At 42.7% G+C, this 24,144-nt stretch overlaps 1 protein-coding gene across 1 annotated transcript; it reads left to right on the forward strand.

Moving 5' to 3' along the window:
* The first annotated feature begins 1,563 nt into the window (after positions 1-1,563).
* LOC135530548 (carboxypeptidase B-like) lies at positions 1,564-23,367 on the forward strand. The gene is made up of 11 exons (XM_064958849.1): positions 1,564-1,634; positions 4,467-4,542; positions 4,921-5,045; positions 8,430-8,532; positions 8,705-8,806; positions 9,549-9,653; positions 10,993-11,103; positions 12,313-12,403; positions 13,652-13,854; positions 22,726-22,810; positions 23,089-23,367. The coding sequence occupies exons 1-11, from the start codon at positions 1,567-1,569 to the stop codon at positions 23,274-23,276; spliced, it is 1,257 nt and encodes a 418-aa protein (XP_064814921.1). The 5' UTR covers positions 1,564-1,566; the 3' UTR covers positions 23,277-23,367.
* Positions 23,368-24,144: the final 777 nt, after the last annotated feature.

Raw genomic sequence — 24,144 nt, forward strand, 5'->3', positions numbered from 1 at the left:
AGCCCCATCCCTCAGCTTTTTACCAAAAGGGGTGTGGAGTTCCTTTGTTATTGTTTCGACTAAGGATTACCGCTTTAATGGGATGCTTTCGGCACCTTGTAGACTCCGTGTGAATTGAGGCTGTTCTGAGGGCAATGTTAGGAAGATGTCCTTACCGTTTGGTATAGTCAGTGTGACATGTTGTATTCATAGTTGAATTTGTATATGGAGACTGGTACATGTAGATGTTTAATGTGTTCGATGGGTCTGGGAGAAATACTTTAACTTTAATGTACAGTCAACCACCTATGTCTTCACAACAAAACCTTACTGTACAGTCAACCACCTACGTCTTCACAACAAAACGTTAATGTACAGTCAACGTCCTACATCTTCACAACAAAACGTTAATGTACAGTCAACCACCTACGTCTTCACAACAAAACGTTAATGTACAGTCAACCACCTACGTCTTCACAACAAAACGTTAATGTACAGTCAACCACCTACGTCTTCACAACAAAACGTTAATGTACAGTCAACCACCTACGTCTTCACAACAAAACGTTAATGTACAGTCAACGTCCTACATCTTCACAACAAAACGTTAATGTACAGTCAACCACCTACGTCTTCACAACAAAACGTTAATGTACAGTCAACGTCCTAGGCCTAGCTGTAATGTATGGCACATGAGATTAGTAACTTTCCCGAAATTCCCATGTTTTCCAGAAATCCTGGTTGGAGGATTGTTCCTGCTTATTCCCTCCTAATTCCTATAATTTTACTATCAACATTTCTGGAAAACCCAGGACTTTCGGGAAAGTTACTGTGCAACTCTAGAGAGAAACGATGATGATGAGAATATACATTCTGTTTATATTCTGTATCTGCGTTAGATCAGTTGTCTTGGTGTTCTTGAAACACGTTGACATCTTTCCATAGATATGTATCTATTCTGTAAGTGGACAGTATATAAATCAAATGGAACAAGTCTAAATCCTATACGTCTCCTTGTGATTTCTGATTGTTGTGCACTTCTTCATCAATAGGGAAAAAGAGAGGTACAGGGTAGTAACCTACCCAATAGGTTGCATCATTTCCACATCCTCCCTACGCCTCCACACGCTTGTGTCAAAGCAAAAGTCCTGGTAATATACAGACCTGGTCGTTCCGTATCATCAGAATCAACCGATACTGATTGCTAAAACGTTTGCTCGATGTTTTTCATAAGTTGTAATATGACTGCGTTCCAAGTCACGTGTCAGAACAGACCAATGACCTTGGCTGTCCATGCTCCGCACCATTCTAGAACACCATTCTAGAACACCCGTTACAAGGATTCCATCACAGCTTGTTAATCATTGAAGAGGTTCTCATTGAGAAGCTACTGTATCCCTGGACGAACACCTGCTGCTAACAGGTGGTCAGATAGGCTTCTAGACAGAGAGATAACACTCGGATGAGGATGGGGATTGGTGGAGAAGTGGGGGGAGGGTCGAGGCACAGAGGCTTGTGATTGGTGGAGACGGAGAGGGTCAGGAGTTATAAAGGATGGGGATTGGTGAAGACAGCTTCACTGGCAACATGATGAAGATTCTTCTGCTTCTAGGATTTGTGGCAGTGGCCCTGGCTGAGGTGACGCGTTTCGATGGGTAAAATATCAAACTTTTATTTTGAAATATTTTCAAATCACAAGTTCTCAGAATACGACATAGAAAAATATACTTAGAAAATTATGAAGATAGACTCTGTACATTGCTATCTATGCTACCATGTGGCTTATTGGTGATTTATGGAGACCTCGTGAATGACCATGTGGACGACTGTATTCTGATATGTTTATTAATGTTCCTAGAGAGCTATAAAATGTGTTCTATAACCCAGTTAGCGCATAACGTTCTGAGAACCATGTGTTTCTTAGAGCTTGGTGAGAGCGTGGTTGTCCTATGGTTAACTTGCATACAACCTTACCACAACGTTCTGAGAATGGTGCAGGATAGTTTTGGAACATTCTCAGCACATTTATAGAAAAAAAACATACTTTTTGGGGGTATTTTATTACTTTAACAAAATGTTTCCAAACAGTTAAAAAATTGCTAAAATGAACTTTAAATGGATTTAAATGGATCTACACACTGTCAGTAACATTTCAACTAACTATATTCTAACCCCAGCTTTAAACCTTACCTTAACCCTTACCTTAACCCTTATCCTAACATTTACCTTATCCCTTACCTTAACCCTTACCTTAACCCTTATCCTAACCATAAATTTAACCCTTACCTTAACCCTTATCCTAACCATAAATTTAACCCTTACCTTAACCCTTATCCTAACCATAAATTTAACCCTTACCTTAACCCTTATCCTAACCATAAATTTAACCCTTACCTTAACCCTTATCCTAACCATAAATTTAACCCTTACCTTAACCCTTATCCTAACCATAAATGTAACCCTTACCTTAACCCTTATCCTAACCATACATTTAACCCTTACCTCAACCCTTATCCTAACCCTTACCTTAACCCTTACCTTAACCCTTACCTTAACCCTTACCTTAACCCTTATCCTAACCATAAATTTAACCCTTACCTTAACCCTTATCCTAACCATAAATTTAACCCTTACCTTAACCCTTATCCTAACCATAAATTTAACCCTTACCTTAACCCTTATCCTAACCATAAATTTAACCCTTACCTTAACCCTTATCCTAACCATAAATGTAACCCTTACCTTAACCCTTATCCTAACCATACATTTAACCCTTACCTCAACCCTTATCCTAACCCTTACCTTAACCCTTACCTTATCCCTTACCTTAACCCTTACCTTAACCCTTATCCTAACCATAAATTTAACCCTTACCTTAACCCTTATCCTAACCATAAATTTAACCCTTACCTTAACCCTTATCCTAACCCTAAACTTAAACCTAACCTTAACCCTTATCATAACCCTAAACTTAACCCTTACCTTAACCCTTATCCTAACCCTTACCTTAACCCTTACCTTAACCTTTACCTTAACCCTTACCTTAACCCTTACCTTAACCTTTACCTTAACCCTTACCTTAACCCTTACCTTAACCCTTACCTTAACCCTTACCTTAACCCTTACCTTAACCCTTACCTTAACCTTTACCTTAACCCTTACCTTAACCCTTACCTTAACCCTTACCTTAACCCTTACCTTAACCCTTACCTTAACCCTTACCTAACCCTTACCTTAACCCTTACCTTAACCCTTACCTTAACCCTTACCTTAACCCTTACCTTCACCCTTACCTTCACCCTTACCTTAACCCTTACCTTAACCCTTACCTTCACCCTTACCTTAACCCTTACCTTAACCCTTACCTTAACCCTTACCTTCACCCTTACCTTAACCCTTACCTTAACCCTTACCTTCACCCTTACCTTAACCCTTACCTTAACCCTTACCTTAACCCTTACCTTAACCCTTACCTTAACCCTTACCTTAACCCTTACCTTAACCCTTACCTTCACCCTTACCTTAACCCTTACCTTAACCCTTACCTTCACCCTTACCTTAACCCTTACCTTAACCCGAACCTTAACCCTTATCATAACCCTAATTGTAAACTAAGCAGTAGCTTATCAACAGATAGTTTGTTATTAGTATGACCATCTCTAGAGCATGTACACGTGTAAAAAACAGACTATCCAAATATAAGTGTGACCTGTCATTTGAATTTTGGCAACGTTCTCCAACTGGTTTGACATTGAGAATGTTCTCAAATAGTTCAGGGAATGTTTTTCTGGTAAGAATTTCAGTACTTCAGCATAATGTTTCCTACAGGTAGTTCTATTCAATATTATGTTCTCAAATAGTTCAAAGAACATTAAGAAAAGAAACACAAACAAACTTCAGTAACGTTCAGAAAACGCTCTTAAAATACTATTTAAAAATATATACTTTCTGTTCTCAGCATCAAGAAAACTCTCTCTATTCTCTAGTTTGTTAAGTGTGTTTAGGTGTGTTGGTCACGCCCACTAACTGGCCACACCTGAGCTCTTATTTCTTTTGAAATGGGGTCTGTTTGAATAGACAAAAATGAACAGCTTTGTATGTATAAAATAACATGCCATACTGGCTCCTTCCTGGTGGTGCAGTGGACTCATTCCACAGATAGAGAACAGAAAAAGTATAGTTTCAAATCTCTGATGCCGTGTCACAATAAAAAAATAATCTGTTTACAAGATTAATGCTTAAGGAAATTCATTTACATGTTTATTGTCTGTGCTTGGAGTTTAAAAAAGAAGGGGGAAAGTCTTCTGTAATATGAGTTCTATAATAACAGTGTATATCTCTTGTCTTGGCTGTCCAGGGAGAAAGTGTTCTGTAATATGAGTTCTATAATAACAGTGTATATCTCTTGTCTTGGCTGTCCAGGGAGAAAGTGTTCTGTAATATGAGTTCTATAATAACAGTGTATATCTCTTGTCTTGGCTGTCCAGGGAGAAAGTGTTCCGTCTGAAGCCTGTCCTTGATGATCATGTTCTCCTTATCAAGGAGCTGGCCAACAGCATGGAGGTACATAAGAAACCCTTTCACTATTCTTAGCCGAGCCAAGCCAAGCTGTACTCGACTGGTTACTGGTTACGATGCTGTAAAAGAAAACATTTCATCTCAAATCATTTTGCTTCCCAGAGACTTGTTTCATGCCCCCAAGGTTCCCACACTAGAACCAGAACACTTAGCCTCGCTATGCTGTAAAGGACTTGTTTGAAGATGTACAGTATGTGTTCAAATGTATGTCTCCCTCCCTCCCTCCGTCCGTCCGTCCGTCCGTCTGTCTGTCTGTGTCTCCCTCTGCTGTTTGTGTTCAACTGTCTGTCTGTCTGTCTGTCTGTCTGTCTGTCTGTCTGTCTGTCTGTCTGTCTGTCTGTCTGTCTGTGTCTCCCTCTGCAGGTGGACTTCTGGAGTCCTGAGAGTGCTGACCTGGTGACCATCGATATTGACGTGGATCTCCATGTTCCTGCTGCCCACACTGACATGGTCTACACCATTCTGCAGCAGAGTGGCATGGAGACTGGGTAATACCATATGTATCAATACTGGGTGTCTGGGAAATGTAGTAGTATCTTTATGTAGTAGTATGCAGTAGTTTATATATGTATATATATGTATAGATACTTCTACATACTACTACATATAGATACTACTACATACCACTACATATAGATACTACTACTACATACCACTACATATAGATACTACTACATAAAGATACTACTACATATAGATACTACTACATACTACTACATATAGATACTACAACATATAGATACTACATACATATAGATACTACTACATACTACTACATATAGATACTACTACATATAGATACTACATACATATAGATACTACTACATACTACTACATATATATACTACTACATACTACTACATATAGATACTACTACATACTACTACATATATATATATATATACTACCACTACTACACACAACTACACAGTGGTGGGAAAAGTATCCAATTGTCATACTTGAGTAAAAGTATAGATACCTCAATAGAAAATGACTCAAGTAAAAGTGAAAGTAACCCAGTAAAATACTACCTGAGTAAAAGTCTAAAAGTATTTGGTTTAAAATATACTTAACTATAAAAAGTAAATGTAAAGGTAAAAGTACAAATAATTTCATATTTCTTATATTAAGGCAATCAGCACAATTTTCTTGTTTTTAAAATTTACGGATAGCCTGGGGTATACTCCAACACTCATCATTTACAAACGAAGCATGGGTGTCCAGAACACAGGCAGTAGAGATGAAAAGGAATGTTCTCTTGATAAGTGTGTGAATTAGACAATTTTTCTGTCCTGCTCATCATTCAAAATGTAACAAGTACTTCTGGGTGTCTGGGAAAATGTCTGGTCTAAAAAGTACGTAGTTTTCTTTAGGAATGTAGTGAAGTAAAATCAAAAGTAGTAAAAAATATAAATAGGAAATACCCACAAAAACAACTTAGTTGTACTTTTACTTCGGTACATTAAACCACTGCTTCTACATATAGATACTACTACATATAGATACTACTACATACATCTACACCTGCATTGCTTACTGTTTGGGGTTTTAGGCTGGGTTTCTGTACAGCACTTTGAGATATCAGCTGATCTAAGAAGGGCTGTATAAATGCATTTGATTTGACATCTACACTACCATTCAAAAGTTGGGAGTCGCCTCTTCACTGTTGAATTTGAGACTGGTGTTTTGCAGGTACTATTTAATGAAGCAGCCATTTGAGAACTTGTGAAGCATCTGTTTCTCAAACTAGACACTCTAATGTACTTGTCCTCTTGCTCAGTTGTGCACCGGGGCCTCCCGCTCCTCTTTCTATTTTGGTTAGAGACCGTTTCCGTTGTTCTGTGAAGGGAGTAGTACACAGTGTTCTTCGGTTTCTTGGCAATAGCGATTTGAGTAATCGTTCTTTCAACAAGTCAAAATACGTTTCTGTTTACTCCTCATACACCCTAAAATGTAATCAAACTATAATATTTATTTCGGAAAGAAGGATGTTCAATATGAAACCGATTTTAGCAGATGCGCAACCTCATCATTGCGCGCAAAGATACGGATTTCCAAGAGTGTCATCATACACACACTGTTATTTCTTATTAGTTTTTGAAGTTACACGCCTGAAACCTGGAACATAGACTGCTGCCACCCTGTGGAAGCCATAGGAATTGCATCCAGGGAGCTATTTTGCAATATGAGCTTTCTCTAAGAGGATGGTCTCTCTCTCAAAAAAAAAATGATTTGGATTTTCTCCTACCATATCTATTGTGTTATATTTTCCTACATTATTTGAATAGTTCTACAAACTTAAAAGTGTTTTCTTTCCAATGGTACCAATTATATGCATATCCTGGCTTCAGGGCCTGAGCTACAGGCACGTCATTCAGGTGGAAATAGAGAAAAAAGGGGCCCTAAGAAGTAAAAAATATGCTTTTTCCAGCTACAGTAGTCATTTACAACATTAACAATGTCTACACTGTATTTCTGATCAATTTTATGTTATTTTAATGGACAAAAAATGTGCTTTTCTTTCAAAAATAAGGGCATTTCTAACTGACCCCAAACTTTTGAACGGTAGTGTAGATACTACCACATTCCCCTATAGATAATACATACTACACACTGACATAGTCTTTACCCTGCTGGAGTAAAGTGGGATGGAGACTGTAATATAGATATTATCTATAGTTATTACTGTTATATAGATATTACTGGATACTATAGTACTTCATACTAATGTAAATACTCTTTCTGCTCAGTGATGTATCATTGGATTTAGGTTAAAAAAAAATGCGTGAAAAAAATCTGAAAATGGATGAGTTTTTCAATCAGTTTTCCACTTCGATTCAACGTGATCACATTGAACGTTTTGGTTGAAATGACGTGGAAACAACGCTGACTCAACCGGTTTTTGCCCAGTGGGAAGTATGTGGGTTACGGAGTGAAGCGAAAACTAAAGAGACTATTGACTGGAAGTAATCTGACCTTGGCAAGGTCCATTGAAGGCAGTGTGTCCATGGAACTAGCTGCTGAAGAGACTCAGACGTTTAGTGCATCAGGAAAGTTGCATCAGGAGTTGCAACTGAACATCACAGTGAAATGAAGACACTTCCGCTGTGGTAGAAAGAGCCATCAGTCGTGGTGGAAGGACATGGATCCAGGCTGTGGAAGTTAAAAAAAGCATTGAACTGCAGAAAGAAAAAGAGAAAATGTAAAAGAAAGAAAGAAAAATAATAAAACTTGACAGTATAGTATTATACGTTAATTACTATCTAGTATTTACACTGAGTGTACAAAACACTAAAATTAAGAACACCTGCTCTTTCCATGACAGACTGACCAGGTGAATCCAGGTGAAAACTATGATCCCTTAATGATGTCGCCTGTTAAATCCACTTCAATCAGTGTAGATGAAGGAGAGGAGACGGGTTAAAGAAGGATTTTTAAGCCTTGAGACAATTGAGATGTGTATTTGTGCCATTCAGAGGGTGAATGGGCAAGACAAAAGATTTTTCAGTGCATTTGAACGGGGTATGCTGGTAGATGCCAGGTGCACCGGTTTGTGTCAAGAACTGCAACACTGCTGGGTTTTTCACTCTCAACAGTTTCCTGTGTGTATCAAGAACGGTCCACCACCCAAAGGACATCCAGACAACTTGTCACAACTGTGGGAAGCATTGGAGTCAACATGGGCCAGCATCCCTGTGGAAGTCTTTCGACAGCTTGTAGAGTCAACATGGGCCAGCATCCCTGTGGAAGGCTTTCGACAGCTTGTAGAGTCCTTGTCCCTGACGAATTGAGGCTGTTCTGAGGGCAAAAGGGGTGCAACTCCATATGTTATACTCAGCGTACGTTGATGGGGGAATTGTCTCTGTTCTCAGGGTCCTGATTGAGGACCTGCAGGCCCAGATGGAAGAGCAGCTGGACAACAGAACCCCAGACCCCAGAGTACATAGCTACACCAAATACAACAGTTGGGACAAAGTAAGATTCTCTCTCTATCCTTCTATCTCTCTCTCTACCTCTGTCTCTCGCTCTCTCGCTCTCTCTCTCTGTCAATATATCCCAGTACAACAGTTGAAACAAAGTAAGATACTATCTCTCTCATCCCACTCTCTCCTTTCTCTTTCATCCCTCGATCTATGTGCGTCTCCAGATCCAGGCATGGATCTCCTCCATCTCCTCCTCTAACCCCGACCTGATCAGCCGTCAGGTGATCGGAAACACCTACGAGGGACGTCCCATGAACGTTCTCAAGGTATTTCTCACTTTATTGTCAACATTTATTGATACTGTTACTGAATAGTCTGGTCAGTGGTCTATGAAATAGTCTGGGGAGTGGTCTATGAAATAGTCTGGACAGTGGTCTATGAAATAGTCTGGGGAGTGGTCTATGAAATAGTCTGGGTAGTGGTCTATGAAATAGTCTGGTCAGTGGTCTATGAAATAGTCTGGGTAGTGGTCTATGAAATAGTCTGGGGAGTGGTCTATGAAATAGTCTGGACAGTGGTCTATGAAATAGTCTGGGGAGTGGTCTATGACATAGTCTGGTCAGTGGTCTATGAAATAGTCTGGTCAGTGGTCTATGAAATAGTCTGGTCAGTGGTCTATGAAATAGTCTGGGTAGTGGTCTATGAAATAGTCTGGGGAGTGGTCTATGAAATAGTCTGGTCAGTGGTCTATGAAATAGTCTGGTCAGTGGTCTATGAAATAGTCTGGTCAGTGGTCTATGAAATAGTCTGGTCAGTGGTCTATGAAATAGTCTGGTCAGTGGTCTATGAAATAGTCTGGGGAGTGGTCTATGACATAGTCTGGTCAGTGGTCTATGACATAGTCTGGTCAGTGGTCTATGAAATGTTCTAGCCTACTCTGGTTCACATTTTGGATCATTCAGCAGCTCTTATCCAGTGTACTCTATTGAACAACATGTAGCCTACTTCAATCTCAACAACACAAATCTGTTGAAACAAAGGTTAAATTAGTAAAACGTATCTCTACAGATCGGTAAGAAGTCCAGCTCCACCAAGCCCTCTATCTTCATGGACTGTGGTATTCACGCCAGGGAGTGGATTTCCACCGCTTTCTGCCAGTGGTTCGTCAAGGAGGTGAGGCTCAGAGTGACATAGTATTACTCATTTAATAGGATATCAATGGACGCACAATGACACTTCTGTAACTCTAGAGCATATCATCTATATGCCCAGCTATGACATTTGGTTCCTTGGAAGTTGTGGGAATGTATGTTTTCGGTTTCACAACAGGTTGTTGGAACGAAGCCATATGTTTCCTGAACATTTTTTAAAACGTTCTGTGAACAGAAGTGAAAAATGTTGCTTGTTCTGAGACTGTTTATTTTTAGGTTGCAGGGAGGTGGTTATGAGAACGTTTTTCTCGTTCCTCGACCGTTTTCCCAGGAGTTTTTATTAATGCTCTGCGAACAGACATTATTGGTTATTTGAAAGATTTTGAATAACTTCCTTAACTTTCACTGAATGTTAGCTTAGTTTGTGCTATCTTTAACTCCAAGCTCAGATAGGAAATTAATTTCCTTCAGCATTAATCATGCAAACACATGTCTTTTATTATTGTGACACGGTATCAGTGAGATTTAAACCTATAATCTTGTGTTCTCTATCTGTGGAATGAGTCCAGTGCACCACCAGGAAGGAGCCAGTATGGCATGTTTTTTACATACAAAGCTGTTCATTTTAGTCAAACAGACTTTATGTCAAAGGAAACGAAAGCACTATGAACATCAGGTGAGGCCAATTAGTGGGCGTGGTCAACACACCTGAACACACTTAACAAGATGAAGGCCAAAGAGAGGTTTGTTGACGCTGAGAACGGAATGTATAGGTTTTTAAATAACATTCTTAGAATGTTCTCTGAACGTTACTAAAGTTCACTGGTGTTTTTTTTTATGGAAGGTTTTCTTAACGTTCTCGGAACAATTTGAGAACATGATTTTACCATGAGAACCATGAGGAAGCCTGTGGGAAACTTTGCTGGAGTACTGAAATTCCCACAGAAGAACATTAACGTCCTCTGAACTATTTGAGAATAAATCCCTATGTCAAACCAGTTTGAGAACGTTCCTATAACATTACCAAAATGAAGTATAACCATGTTTGAACTTTTAGGAAAAGTTCTGTTAAAGTAATAAAATACCAAGAAAATTACATTTTTTTGCCAAGTTCCTTAAACGTGCTGAGAATGTTCCAAAGCTAAGCAACTATCCTGCACCATTCCCAGAACATTGTGGGAAGGTTGTATGCAAAATAACCATAGGACAACCGCACTCTCACCATGCTCTAAGAAAAATATGATTCTCAGAACGTTATGTGCTAGCTGGGTATATTGTCCTCTTCCTCCATCGAAACAGTTCAGAGCTCAAATTCATAACCCTCTCAGTCTCCGTCTCCTTCTCTTCCTCCTTCTTCCCAGGCTCTGTCCACCTACGGTAGTGACTCTGAGATGACCGGCCTGCTAAACCAGATGGATGTCTATGTTCTGCCCGTCTTCAACATCGACGGATATGACTTCACCCACAATAGTGTACGTTTTTCTTTGGCTGTTAGCCATTCACTTCTAGCCTGTTAGCCACTAGCCATTAGCCAGTTAGCCGTTAGCATTTAGCTGTTCACTGTTAACCAGTTAGCTGTTAGCCAGTTAGCTGCTAGACATTAGCTTGTTAGCCGTTAGCTATTAGCCAGTTAGCAGTTAGCCATTAGCTGTTAGCCAAAAGTACACTAATTGCTGTTATACTGCATTACCTGATTATTGACACTGCCTGATTTCTGATGGCTAAAATGTGGTGTTTAACTACTCATTATACAGTATGTGATCAAATAAAATTAAATAATATTAGTCACACGTGCCGAATACAACAGGTGTAGACCTTACAGTGAAACTCTTACTGACGAGCCCCTAACCAACAGCTCAGTTTTTAAAAATCACTTAATGCAGTATCACAGCAATTAGTGTACTTATCACTATACAGGGATAGGACTAGCTTAGAACTACATGTTTCAAAGCTGCAAGAGAACATTGATATACAGACAGACGGACAGACAGACAGACAGACAGACAGACAGACAGACAGACAGACAGACAGACAGACAGACAGACAGACAGACAGACAGACAGACAGACAGACAGATAGATAGATAGATAGATAGATAGATAGATAGATAGACAGACAGACAGACAGACAGACAGACAGACAGATAGATAGATAGATAGATAGATAGATAGATAGATAGATAGATAGATAGATAGATAGATAGATAGATAGATAGACAGACAGACAGACAGACAGATAGATAGATAGATAGATAGACAGATAGATAGATAGATAGATAGATAGATAGATAGATAGATAGATAGATAGATAGATAGATAGATAGATAGATAGATAGATAGATAGATAGATAGATAGATAGATAGACAGACAGATAGATAGATAGATAGATAGATAGATAGATAGATAGATAGATAGATAGATAGATAGATAGATAGATAGATAGATAGATAGATAGATAGATAGATAGATAGATAGATAGATAGATAGATAGATAGACAGACAGACAGACAGACAGACAGATAGATAGATAGATAGATAGATAGATAGATAGATAGATAGATAGATAGATAGATAGATAGATAGATAGATAGATAGATAGATAGATAGATAGATAGATAGATAGATAGACAGATTGATAGATTGATGTAAGTTGTGGCTCGGTGTGTGTTTTGGACCTGCAGAACAGGATGTGGAGAAAGACTCGCTCCAGGATGTCTAGTTCCAGCTGCATCGGTGCTGATCCCAACAGAAACTGGAACGCTGGATGGTGCAGTGAGTACAGTCATATGGGGCGGCAGGGTAGCCTTGTGGTTTGAGCGTTGGACCAGTAACCGAAATGTAACCAGGCAGTTAACCCACTGTTCCTAGGCCGTCATTGAAAATAAGAATTTGTTCTTAACTGACTTGCCTAGTTAAATAAAGGTAACATAAAAAATAAATAAAAATATAAACTGTAACATTATAGAGGTGTATTTCTACAGTATAGAGTGTATTTCTATAGAGATACAGTATAGAGGTGTATTTCTACAGTATAGAATGTATTTCTACAGTATAGAGTGTATTTCTACAGTATAGAGTGTATTTCTATAGAGATACAGTATAGAGGTGTATTTCTACAGTATAGAGGTGTATTTCTACAGTATAGAGTGTATTTCTACAGTATAGAGTGTATTTCTATAGAGATACAGTATAGAGGTGTATTTCTACAGTATAGAGTGTATTTCTACAGTATAGAGTGTATTTCTATAGAGATACAGTATAGAGGTGTATTTCTACAGTATAGAGTGTATTTCTACAGTATAGAGTGTATTTCTACAGTATAGAATGTATTTCTACAGTATAGAGGTGTATTTCTACAGTATAGAGTGTATTTCTATATAGATACAGTATAGATTCCCGAAGCGCTCATGGACGTTGTATTTAAATCTATGTTCAACTCTGTTGGAGAGAGATACATCTTTAGAGGCATAGCATTCATCCAATATAAGCTTCCACCCTAACCTCTGTCCCCTCTCCTCTCTCCTTTCTCCTTAACCTCCGTTCCCTCTCCTCTCTCCTTTCACCCTCTCCTCCCTCCTCTCACCCTCTCCTCTCTCCTCTCTCCTTTCACCCTCTCCCCCCTCCTATCACCCTCTCACCCTCTCCTCACTCCTTTCACCCTCTCCTCTCTCCTTTCACCCTCTCCTCCCTCCTCTCGCCCTCTCCTCTCTCCTTTCACCCTCTCCTCTCTCCTTTCACCCTCTCCTCTCTCCTTTCTCCTTAACCTCTGTTCCCTCTCCTCTCTCCTTTCACCCTCTCCTCTCTCCTCTCACCCTCTCATCCCTCCTCTCACCCTCTCATCCCTCCTCTCACCCTCTCATCCCTCCTCTCACCCTCTCCTCCCTCCTCTCACCCTCTCCTCGCTCCTCTCACCCTCTCCTCTCTCCTCTCACCCTCTCCTCTCTCCTTTCACCCTAACCTCTGTCCCCTCTCCTCTCTTCTCTCACCCCAACCCCTCCTTCTCTCCTTTCACCCTCTCAGCCACTGGGGCCTCCTCCAACCCATGCAGCGACACATTCTGTGGCTCCTCACCTGAATCTGAGATCGAGGTGAAGAACGTTGCTGACTTCATCCGTAGGAACAAGTCGTCCATCAAGGCCTACCTCACCATCCACTCCTACTCTCAGCTGCTGCTCTTCCCCTACTCCTACACCTTTGAGCTGGCGGAGCATCACAGCGAGCTGGTCAGTACCTACCCCCTAACCCTGACCCTAACCCATAACCACTAACACTGAGTCTAACCCATAACCTCTAACACTGACCCTAACCCATAACCCATAACCCTGACCCTAACCCATAACCACTAACACTGACCCTACCCCCGAACCCTGACCCTAACCCATAACCTCTAACACTGACCCTAACCAATAACAAATAACCCCTGACCCGAACCCATAACCCCTGACCCTACCCCCTAACCCTACCCCCTAACCCCTAACCCTGACCCTAACCCATAACCCCTGACCCTAACCCATAACCACTAACCCTGACCCAAACCCATATTCCCTGACCCAACACATAACCCCAAACCCAACCCATAACCCCTGACCCAACCCATAACCCCTGACCATAAAACCCCTCCTATAACCACCCCATCCAGACATCTAATACCCCTCCTATAACCACCCCATCCAGACATCTAATACCCTCCTATAACCTCCCCATCCAGACATCTAATACCCCTCCTATAACCACCCCATCCATCCAGATATCTAATACCCTCCTATAACCACCCCCTCCAGACAGATATCTAATACCCCTCCTATAACCACCCCATCCAGACAGATATCTAATACCCCTCCTATAACCACCCCATCCAGACAGATATCTAATACCCCTCCTATAACCACCCCATCCAGACAGATATCTAATACCCCTCCTATAACCACCCCTCCAGACATCTAATACCCTCCTATAACCACCCCATCCAGACAGATATCTAATACCCCTCCTATAACCACCCCATCCAGACAGATATCTAATACCCCTCCTATAACCACCCCCTCCAGACATCTAATACCCTCCTATAACCACCCCATCCAGACAGATATCTAATACCCCTCCTATAACCACCCCATCCAGACATCTAATACCCCTCCTATAACCACCCCAGACAGATATCTAATACCCTCCTATAACCACCCCATCCAGACAGATATCTAATACCCCTCCTATAACCACCCCATCCAGACAGATATCTAATACCCCTCCTATAACCACCCCATCCAGACAGATATCTAATACCCCTCCTATAACCACCCCATCCAGACATCTAATACCCTCCTATAACCACCCCATCCAGACATCTAATACCCCTCCTATAACCACCCCATCCAGACATCTAATACCCTCCTATAACCACCCCATCCAGACATCTAATACCCTCCTATAACCACCCCATCCAGACATCTAATACCCTCCTATAACCACCCCATCCAGATATCTAATACCCTCCTATAACCACCCCATCCAGACATCTAATACCCTCCTATAACCACCCCATCCAGACATCTAATACCCCTCCTATAACCACCCCATCCATCCAGATATCTAATACCCTCTTATAACCACCCCATCCAGACAGATATCTAATACCCTCCTATAACCACCCCATCCAGACATCTAATACCCTACTATAAACACCCCATCCAGATATCTAATACCCTCCTATAACCACCCCATCCAGATATCTAATACCCCTCCTATAACCACCCCATCCAGACATCTAATACCCTCCTATAACCACCCCATCCAGACAGATATCTAATACCCTCCTATAACCACCCCATCCAGATATCTAATACCCTCCTATAACCACCCCATCCAGATATCTAATACCCCTCCTATAACCACCCCATCCAGACATCTAATACCCTCCTATAACCACCACATCCAGACAGATATCTAATACCCCTCCTATAACCACCCCATCCAGACATCTAATACCCCTTTTATAACCACCCCATCCAGACATCTAATACCCCTCCTATAACCACCCCATCCAGACAGATATCTAATACCCCTCCTATAACCACCCCATCCAGACAGATATCTAATACCCCTCCTATAACCACCCCATCCAGATATCTAATACCCTCCTATAACCACCCCATCCAGACATCTAATACCCTCCTATAACCACCCCATCCAGACAGATATCTAATACCCCTCCTATAACCACCCCATCCAGACAGATATCTAATACCCCTCCTATAACCACCCCATCCAGACAGATATCTAATACCCCTCCTATAACCACCCCATCCAGACAGATATCTAATACCCCTCCTATAACCACCCCATCCAGACAGATATCTAATACCCCTCCTATAACCACCCCATCCAGACAGATATCTAATACCCCTCCTATAACCACCCCATCCAGACAGATATCTAATACCCCTCCTATAACCACCCCATCCAGACAGATATCTAATACCCCTCCTATAACCACCCCATCCAGACAGATATCTAATACCCTCCTATAACCACCCCATCCAGACAGATATCTAATACCCCTCCTATAACCACCCCATCCAGACAGACATCTAATACCCCTCCTATAACCACCCCATCCAGACAGATATCTAATACCCCTCCTATAACCACCCCATCCAGACATCTAATACCCTCCTATAACCACCCCATCCAGATATCTAATACCCTCCTATAACCACCCCATCCAGACAGACATCTAATACCCCTCCTATAACCACCCCATCCAGACAGATATCTAATACCCTCCTATAACCACCCCATCCAGACATCTAATACCCTCCTATAACCACCCCATCCAGACATCTAATACCCCTCCTATAACCACCCCATCCAGACAGATATCTAATACCCCTCCTATAACCACCCCATCCAGACATCTAATACCCTCCTATAACCACCCCATCCAGATATCTAATACCCTCCTATAACCACCCCATCCAGACAGACATCTAATACCCCTCCTATAACCACCCCATCCAGACAGATATCTAATACCCTCCTATAACCACCCCATCCAGACATCTAATACCCTCCTATAACCACCCCATCCAGACATCTAATACCCCTCCTATAACCACCCCATCCAGACAGATATCTAATACCCCTCCTATAACCACCCCATCCAGACATCTAATACCCTCCTATAACCACCCCATCCAGACAGACATCTAATACCCCTCCTATAACCACCCCATCCAGACATCTAATACCCTCCTATAACCACCCCATCCAGACATCTAATACCCTCCTATAACCACCCCATCCAGACAGATATCTAATACCCCTCCTATAACCACCCCATCCAGACAGACATCTAATACCCTCCTATAACCACCCCATCCTCACAGATATCTAATACCCTCCTATAACCCCCCCATCCAGACATCTAATACCCTCCTATAACCACCCCATCCAGACATCTAATACCCCTCCTATAACCACCCCATCCAGACAGATATCTAATACCCTCCTATAACCACCCCATCCAGACATCTAATACCCTCCTATAACCACCCCATCCAGACATCTAATACCCTCCTATAACCACCCCATCCAGACAGATATCTAATACCCCTCCTATAACCACCCCATCCTGACAGATATCTAATACCCCTCCTATAACCACCCCATCCAGACAGATATCTAATACCCCTCCTATAACCACCCCATCCAGACAGATATCTAATACCCCTCCTATAACCACCCCATCCAGATATCTAATACCCTCCTATAACCACCCCATCCAGACATCTAATACCCCTCCTATAACCACCCCATCCAGATATCTAATACCCCTCCTATAACCACCCCATCCAGACATCTAATACCCTCCTATAACCACCCCATCCAGACATCTAATACCCTCCTATAACCACCCCATCCAGACATCTAATACCCTCCTATAACCACCCCATCCAGACATCTAATACCCTCCTATAACCACCCCATCCAGATATCTAATACCCCTCCTATAACCACCCCATCCAGACATCTAATACCCTCCTATAACCACCCCATCCAGACAGATATCTAATACCCCTCCTATAACCACCCCATCCAGACAGATATCTAATACCCCTCCTATAACCACCCCATCCAGACAGATATCTAATACCCCTCCTATAACCACCCCATCCAGACAGATATCTAATACCCCTCCTATAACCACCCCATCCAGACATCTAATACCCTCCTATAACCACCCCATCCAGACATCTAATACCCTCCTATAACCACCCCATCCAGACATCTAATACCCTCCTATAACCACCCCATCCAGACATCTAATACCCTCCTATAACCACCCCATCCAGACATCTAATACCCTCCTATAACCACCCCATCCAGACATCTAATACCCCTCCTATAACCACCCCATCCAGATATCTAATACCCTCCTATAACCACCCCATCCAGACAGATATCTAATACCCCTCCTATAACCACCCCATCCAGACATCTAATACCCTCCTATAACCACCCCATCCAGACAGATATCTAATACCCCTCCTATAACCACCCCATCCAGACAGATATCTAATACCCCTCCTATAACCACCCCATCCAGACAGATATCTAATACCCTCCTATAACCACCCCATCCAGACATCTAATACCCTCCTATAACCACCCCATACAGACATCTAATACCCTCCTATAACCACCCCATCCAGACATCTAATACCCCTCCTATAACCACCCCATCCAGACATCTAATACCCCTCCTATAACCACCCCATCCAGATATCTAATACCCTCCTATAACCACCCCATCCAGACAGATATCTAATACCCCTCCTATAACCACCCCATCCAGACATCTAATACCCCTCCTATAACCACCCCATCCAGACATCTAATACCCCTCCTATAACCACCCCATCCAGACATCTAAAACCCTCCTATAACCACCCCATCCAGAATCTAATATCCTATAACCACCCCATCCAGACATCTAATACCCTCCTATAACCACCCCATCCAGACATCTAATACCCTCCTATAACCACCCCATCCAAAATCTAATACCACTCTTATAACCACCCCATCCAGACATCTAATACCCCTCCTATAACCACCCCATCCAGACATCTAATACCCTCCTATAACCACCCCATCCAGACATCTAATACCCCTCCTATAACCACCCCATCCAGATATCTAATACCCCTCCTATAACCACCCCATCCAGACAGATATCTAATACCCCTCCTATAACCACCCCATCCAGACATCTAATACCCTCCTATAACCACCCCATCCAGACATCTAATACCCCTCCTATAACCACCCCATCCAGACATCTAATACCCTCCTATAACCACCCCATCCAGACAGATATCTAATACCCTCCTATAACCACCCCTTCCAGACATCTAATACCCCTCCTATAACCACCCCATCCAGACAGATATCTAATACCCCTCCTATAACCACCCCATCCAGACATCTAATACCCTCCTATAACCACCCCATCCATCCAGATATCTAATACCCCTCCTATAACCACCCCATCCAGACAGATATCTAATACCCTCCTATAACCACCCCATCCAGACATCTAATACCCCTCGTATAACCACCCCATCCAGACAGATATCTAATACCCCTCCTATAACCACCCCATCCAGACATCTAATACCCTCCTATAACCACCCCATCCATCCAGATATCTAATACCCCTCCTATAACCACCCCATCCAGACAGACATCTAATACCCTCCTATAACCACCCCATCCATCCAGATATCTAATACCCCTCCTATAACCACCCCATCCATCCAGATATCTAATACCCCTCCTATAACCACCCCATCCAGACAGATATCTAATACCCTCCTATAACCACCCCATCCAGACAGATATCTAATACCCCTCCTATAACCACCCCATCCAGACAGATATCTAATACCCTCCTATAACCACCCCATCCAGGCAGATATCTAATACCCTCCTATAACCACCCCATCCAGACATCTAATACCCTCCTATAACCACCCCATCCAGACATCTAATACCCTCCTATAACCACCCCATCCAGACAGATATCTAATAACCTCCTATAACCACCCCATCCAGACATCTAATACCCCTCCTATAACCACCCCATCCAGATATCTAATACCCTCCTATAACCACCCCATCCAGATATCTAATACCCTCCTATAACCACCCCATCCAGACAGACATCTAATACCCCTCCTATAACCACCCCATCCAGACATCTAATACCCTCCTATAACCACCCCATCCAGACAGACATCTAATACCCCTCCTATAACCACCCCATCCAGACATCTAATACCCCTCCTATAACCACCCCATCCAGACATCTAATACCCCTCCTATAACCACCCCATCCAGACAGATATCTAATACCCCTCCTCTAACCACCCCATCCAGACATCTAATACCCCTCCTATAACCACCCCATCCAGACAGATATCTAATACCCCTCCTATAACCACCCCATCCAGATATCTAATACCCCTCCTATAACCACCCCATCCAGACAGATATCTAATACCCCTCCTATAACCACCCCATCCAGATATCTAATACCCCTCCTATAACCACCCCATCCAGACAGATATCTAATACCCCTCCTCTAACCACCCCATCCAGATATCTAATACCCCTCCTATAACCACCCCATCCAGACAGATATCTAATACCCCTCCTATAACCACCCCATCCAGACATCTAATACCCTCCTATAACCACCCCATCCAGACAGATATCTAATACCCCTCCTATAACCACCCCATCCAGACATCTAATACCCTCCTATAACCACCCCATCCAGACATCTAATACCCCTCCTCTAACCACCCCATCCAGATATCTAATACCCCTCCTATAACCACCCCATCCAGACATCTAATACCCTCCTATAACCACCCCATCCAGACAGACATCTAATACCCTCCTATAACCACCCCATCCAGACATCTAATACCCTCCTATAACCACCCCATCCAGATATCTAATACCCTCCTATAACCACCCCATCCAGACATCTAATACCCCTCCTATAACCACCCCATCCAGACAGATATCTAATACCCTCCTATAACCACCCCATCCAGACATCTAATACCCCTCCTATAACCACCCCATCCAGACATCTAATACCCCTCCTATAACCACCCCATCCAGACATCTAATACCCCTCCTATAACCACCCCATCCAGACATCTAATACCCTCCTATAACCACCCCATCCAGACATCTAATACCCCTCCTATAACCACCCCATCCAGACATCTAATACCCCTCCTATAACCACCCAATCCAGATATCTAATACCCTCCTATAACCACCCCATCCAGATATCTAATACCCTCCTATAACCACCCCATCCAGACATCTAATACCCCTCCTATAACCACGCCATCCAGACAGATATCTAATACCCCTCCTATAACCACCCCATCCAGACATCTAATACCCTCCTATAACCACCCCTCCAGACATCTAATACCCTCCTATAACCACCCCATCCAGACAGATATCTAATACCCTCCTATAACCACCCCATCCAGACATCTAATACCCTCCTATAACCACCCCATCCAGACATCTAATACCCCTCCTATAACCACCCCATCCAGATATCTAATACCCTCCTATAACCACCCCATCCAGACAGATATCTAATACCCCTCCTATAACCACCCCATCCAGACATCTAATACCCCTCCTATAACCACCCCATCCAGACATCTAATACCCCTCCTATAACCACCCCATCCAGATATCTAATACCCTCCTATAACCACCCCATCCAGACATCTAATACCCCTCCTATAACCACGCCATCCAGACAGATATCTAATACCCTCCTATAACCACCCCATCCAGACATCTAATACCCTCCTATAACCACCCCATCCAGATATCTAATACCCCTCCTATAACCACCCCATCCAGACAGATATCTAATACCCTCCTATAACCACCCCATCCAGACATCTAATACCCTCCTATAACCACCCCATCCAGACAGACATCTAATACCCTCCTATAACCACCCCATCCAGACAGATATCTAATACCCCTCCTATAACCACCCCATCCAGACATCTAATACCCCTCCTATAACCACCCCATCCAGACAGATATCTAATACCCCTCCTATAACCACCCCATTCATCCAGATATCTAATACCCCTCCTATAACCACAGATATCTAATACTCATCTCTCTTCACCACTCTAATATCAGGAGATGTTTAGTGTCTTTTCTCAGTCCCTCCTTCAGATCTATCATCGTTGCTCATCTTAACAAAGGTTCCCTCCAGGCCCTCTTCTGTTGTGTTGCTCTCACAGTGGTTTATAGAAATCTTTGTCACAGTGCTTCCCCAACTCTCAAACTCCTGCTGTTAATACCTGGTGTATTTCTCTGACTCAGCATCACACCCTTCTCTCCTCTCACCCTCCTCTTCTCTCACTCTCCTCTTCTCTCACCCTTCTCTCCTCTCACCCTCCTCTCCTCTCACTCTCCTCTCACCCTCCTCTCCTCTCACCCTCCTCTCCTCTCACTCTCCTCTCACCCTCCTCTCACCCTCCTCTCCTCTCACTCTCCTCTCACCCTCCTCTCCTCTCACTCTCCTCTCACCCTCCTCTCCTCTCACCCTCCTCTCCTCTCACTCTCCTCTCACTCTCCTCTCCTCTCACTCTCCTCTCACCCTCCTCTCCTCTCACTCTCCTCTCACCCTCCTCTCCTCTCACTCTCCTCTCACCCTCCTCTCCTCTCACCCTCCTCTCCTCTCTAACCCAGCCACTCATAGTACTAAGGTTCTTCCAGTTCTTCCATTGTCTAAAGATGGAACACATTTGACCCCTGTATTGTACCGTTGTGGGTTACATCAAATACCTTGCCAATTTCTAATGCTTTAAATCCAAGGCAGTGATCCCTGTCCACCAACCTCTAATCTCTGTCTCTCTGTCTCTCTCTCTCTCTCTCTCTCTGTCTCTCTCTCTCTCTCTCTCTCTCTCTCTCTCTCTCTCTCTCTCTCTCTCTCTCTCTCTCTCTCTCTCTCTCTCCTGCTGTAGATGACTGTTGCTGAGGGAGCTTCCAAGGCTCTCCGTAGTCTGCATGGAACCCAGTACACCAGTGGCCCAGGAGCTGCTACCATTTGTGAGTATACAGACCATGGCTCCACCAGGCCTGTGGCCTTATGCTTTATATAGCATGTTATTGAGAGCTGTGGAAGCTACAGTACAGCTCTACATTTGATTAACCAGGATATGAACCCACAGTGACTGAGTGATTAGGCCTCCTGTCATACACTGATTTGATGTATATTTAGCTGTGTAGTGTGTAGTGTGTAGTGTGTAGTGTGCTGTCCTAGCTAAAGCCCAATCCTCCAGGATATCACCCATAATATGTTTCTCCCGATATCTCCTCCTGTCCAGACCCTGCTGCCGGTGGCTCTGACGACTGGGCCTACGACCTGGGGGTGAAGTACTCCTACACTTTTGAGCTACGTGACACCGGGCGTTACGGCTTCTTGCTGCCCGAATCTCAGATCAAGCCCACCTGTGAGGAGACCATGCTGGCCGTCAAGTACATCACCAGCCACGTGCAGAAGAACCTGTACTAGAGGGAACCAAGCAGAACCCCTCCACTGCCTAGCAGTTATGTTTTCTCCTTGACAACAAACAATAAAACCAGCAATATGTTTCATCTCACAACTGCTCTCTGATTATAATGCTTTGTTTTGTCAATTAGTTGTGGTCCAGACAGAGTGAACTACTGGACTGAGTATAGAAGCAGCTAGAATCTTCTGCTCTACTTAATAATCTATATCTATTCTAAAAATGACCATCAAATGATCCATAATCATATTGAAAGGAATATCTTTTGGGATAAGCACTCATCTCAAAGTAGCATTTTCTGTCTATTTGCACTGTCTATTGATTCAAATGAGAATGGTGAGAGAAACAGAGGGAGAGAGAGAAAGAGAGTCAGTGAGAGAGGGAATGAGAAATAGAGAGAGAAAGAGAGAGTCAGTGAGAAAGGGAATGAGAAATAGAGAGAGAAAGAGAGTCAGTGAGAGAGGGAATGAGAAATAGAGAGAGAAAGAGAGTCAGAGAGGGAATGAGAAATAGAGAGAGAAAGAGAGAGTCAGTCAGAGAGGGAATGAGAAATAGAGAGAGAAAGAGAGAGTCAGTTAGAGAGGGAATGAGAAATAGAGAGAGAAAGAGAGAGTCAGTTAGAGAGGGAATGAGAAATAGAGAGAGAAAGAGAGTCAGTGAGAGAGGGAATGAGAAATAGAGAGAAAAGAGAGAGAGTCAGTGAGAGAGGGAATGAGAAATAGAGAAAGAAAGAGTCAGTTAGAGAGGGAATGAGAAAGAGAGAGTCAGTGAGAGAGGGAATGAGAAATAGAGAAAGAGAGTCAGTTAGAGAGGGAATGAGAAATAGAGAGAGAAAGAGAGTCAGTGAGAGAGGGAATGAGAAATAGAGAGAAA

The sequence above is a fragment of the Oncorhynchus masou genome, unplaced genomic scaffold (assembly GCF_036934945.1).
Source record: "Oncorhynchus masou masou isolate Uvic2021 unplaced genomic scaffold, UVic_Omas_1.1 unplaced_scaffold_1377, whole genome shotgun sequence".
Lineage (NCBI taxonomy): Eukaryota > Metazoa > Chordata > Actinopteri > Salmoniformes > Salmonidae > Oncorhynchus > Oncorhynchus masou.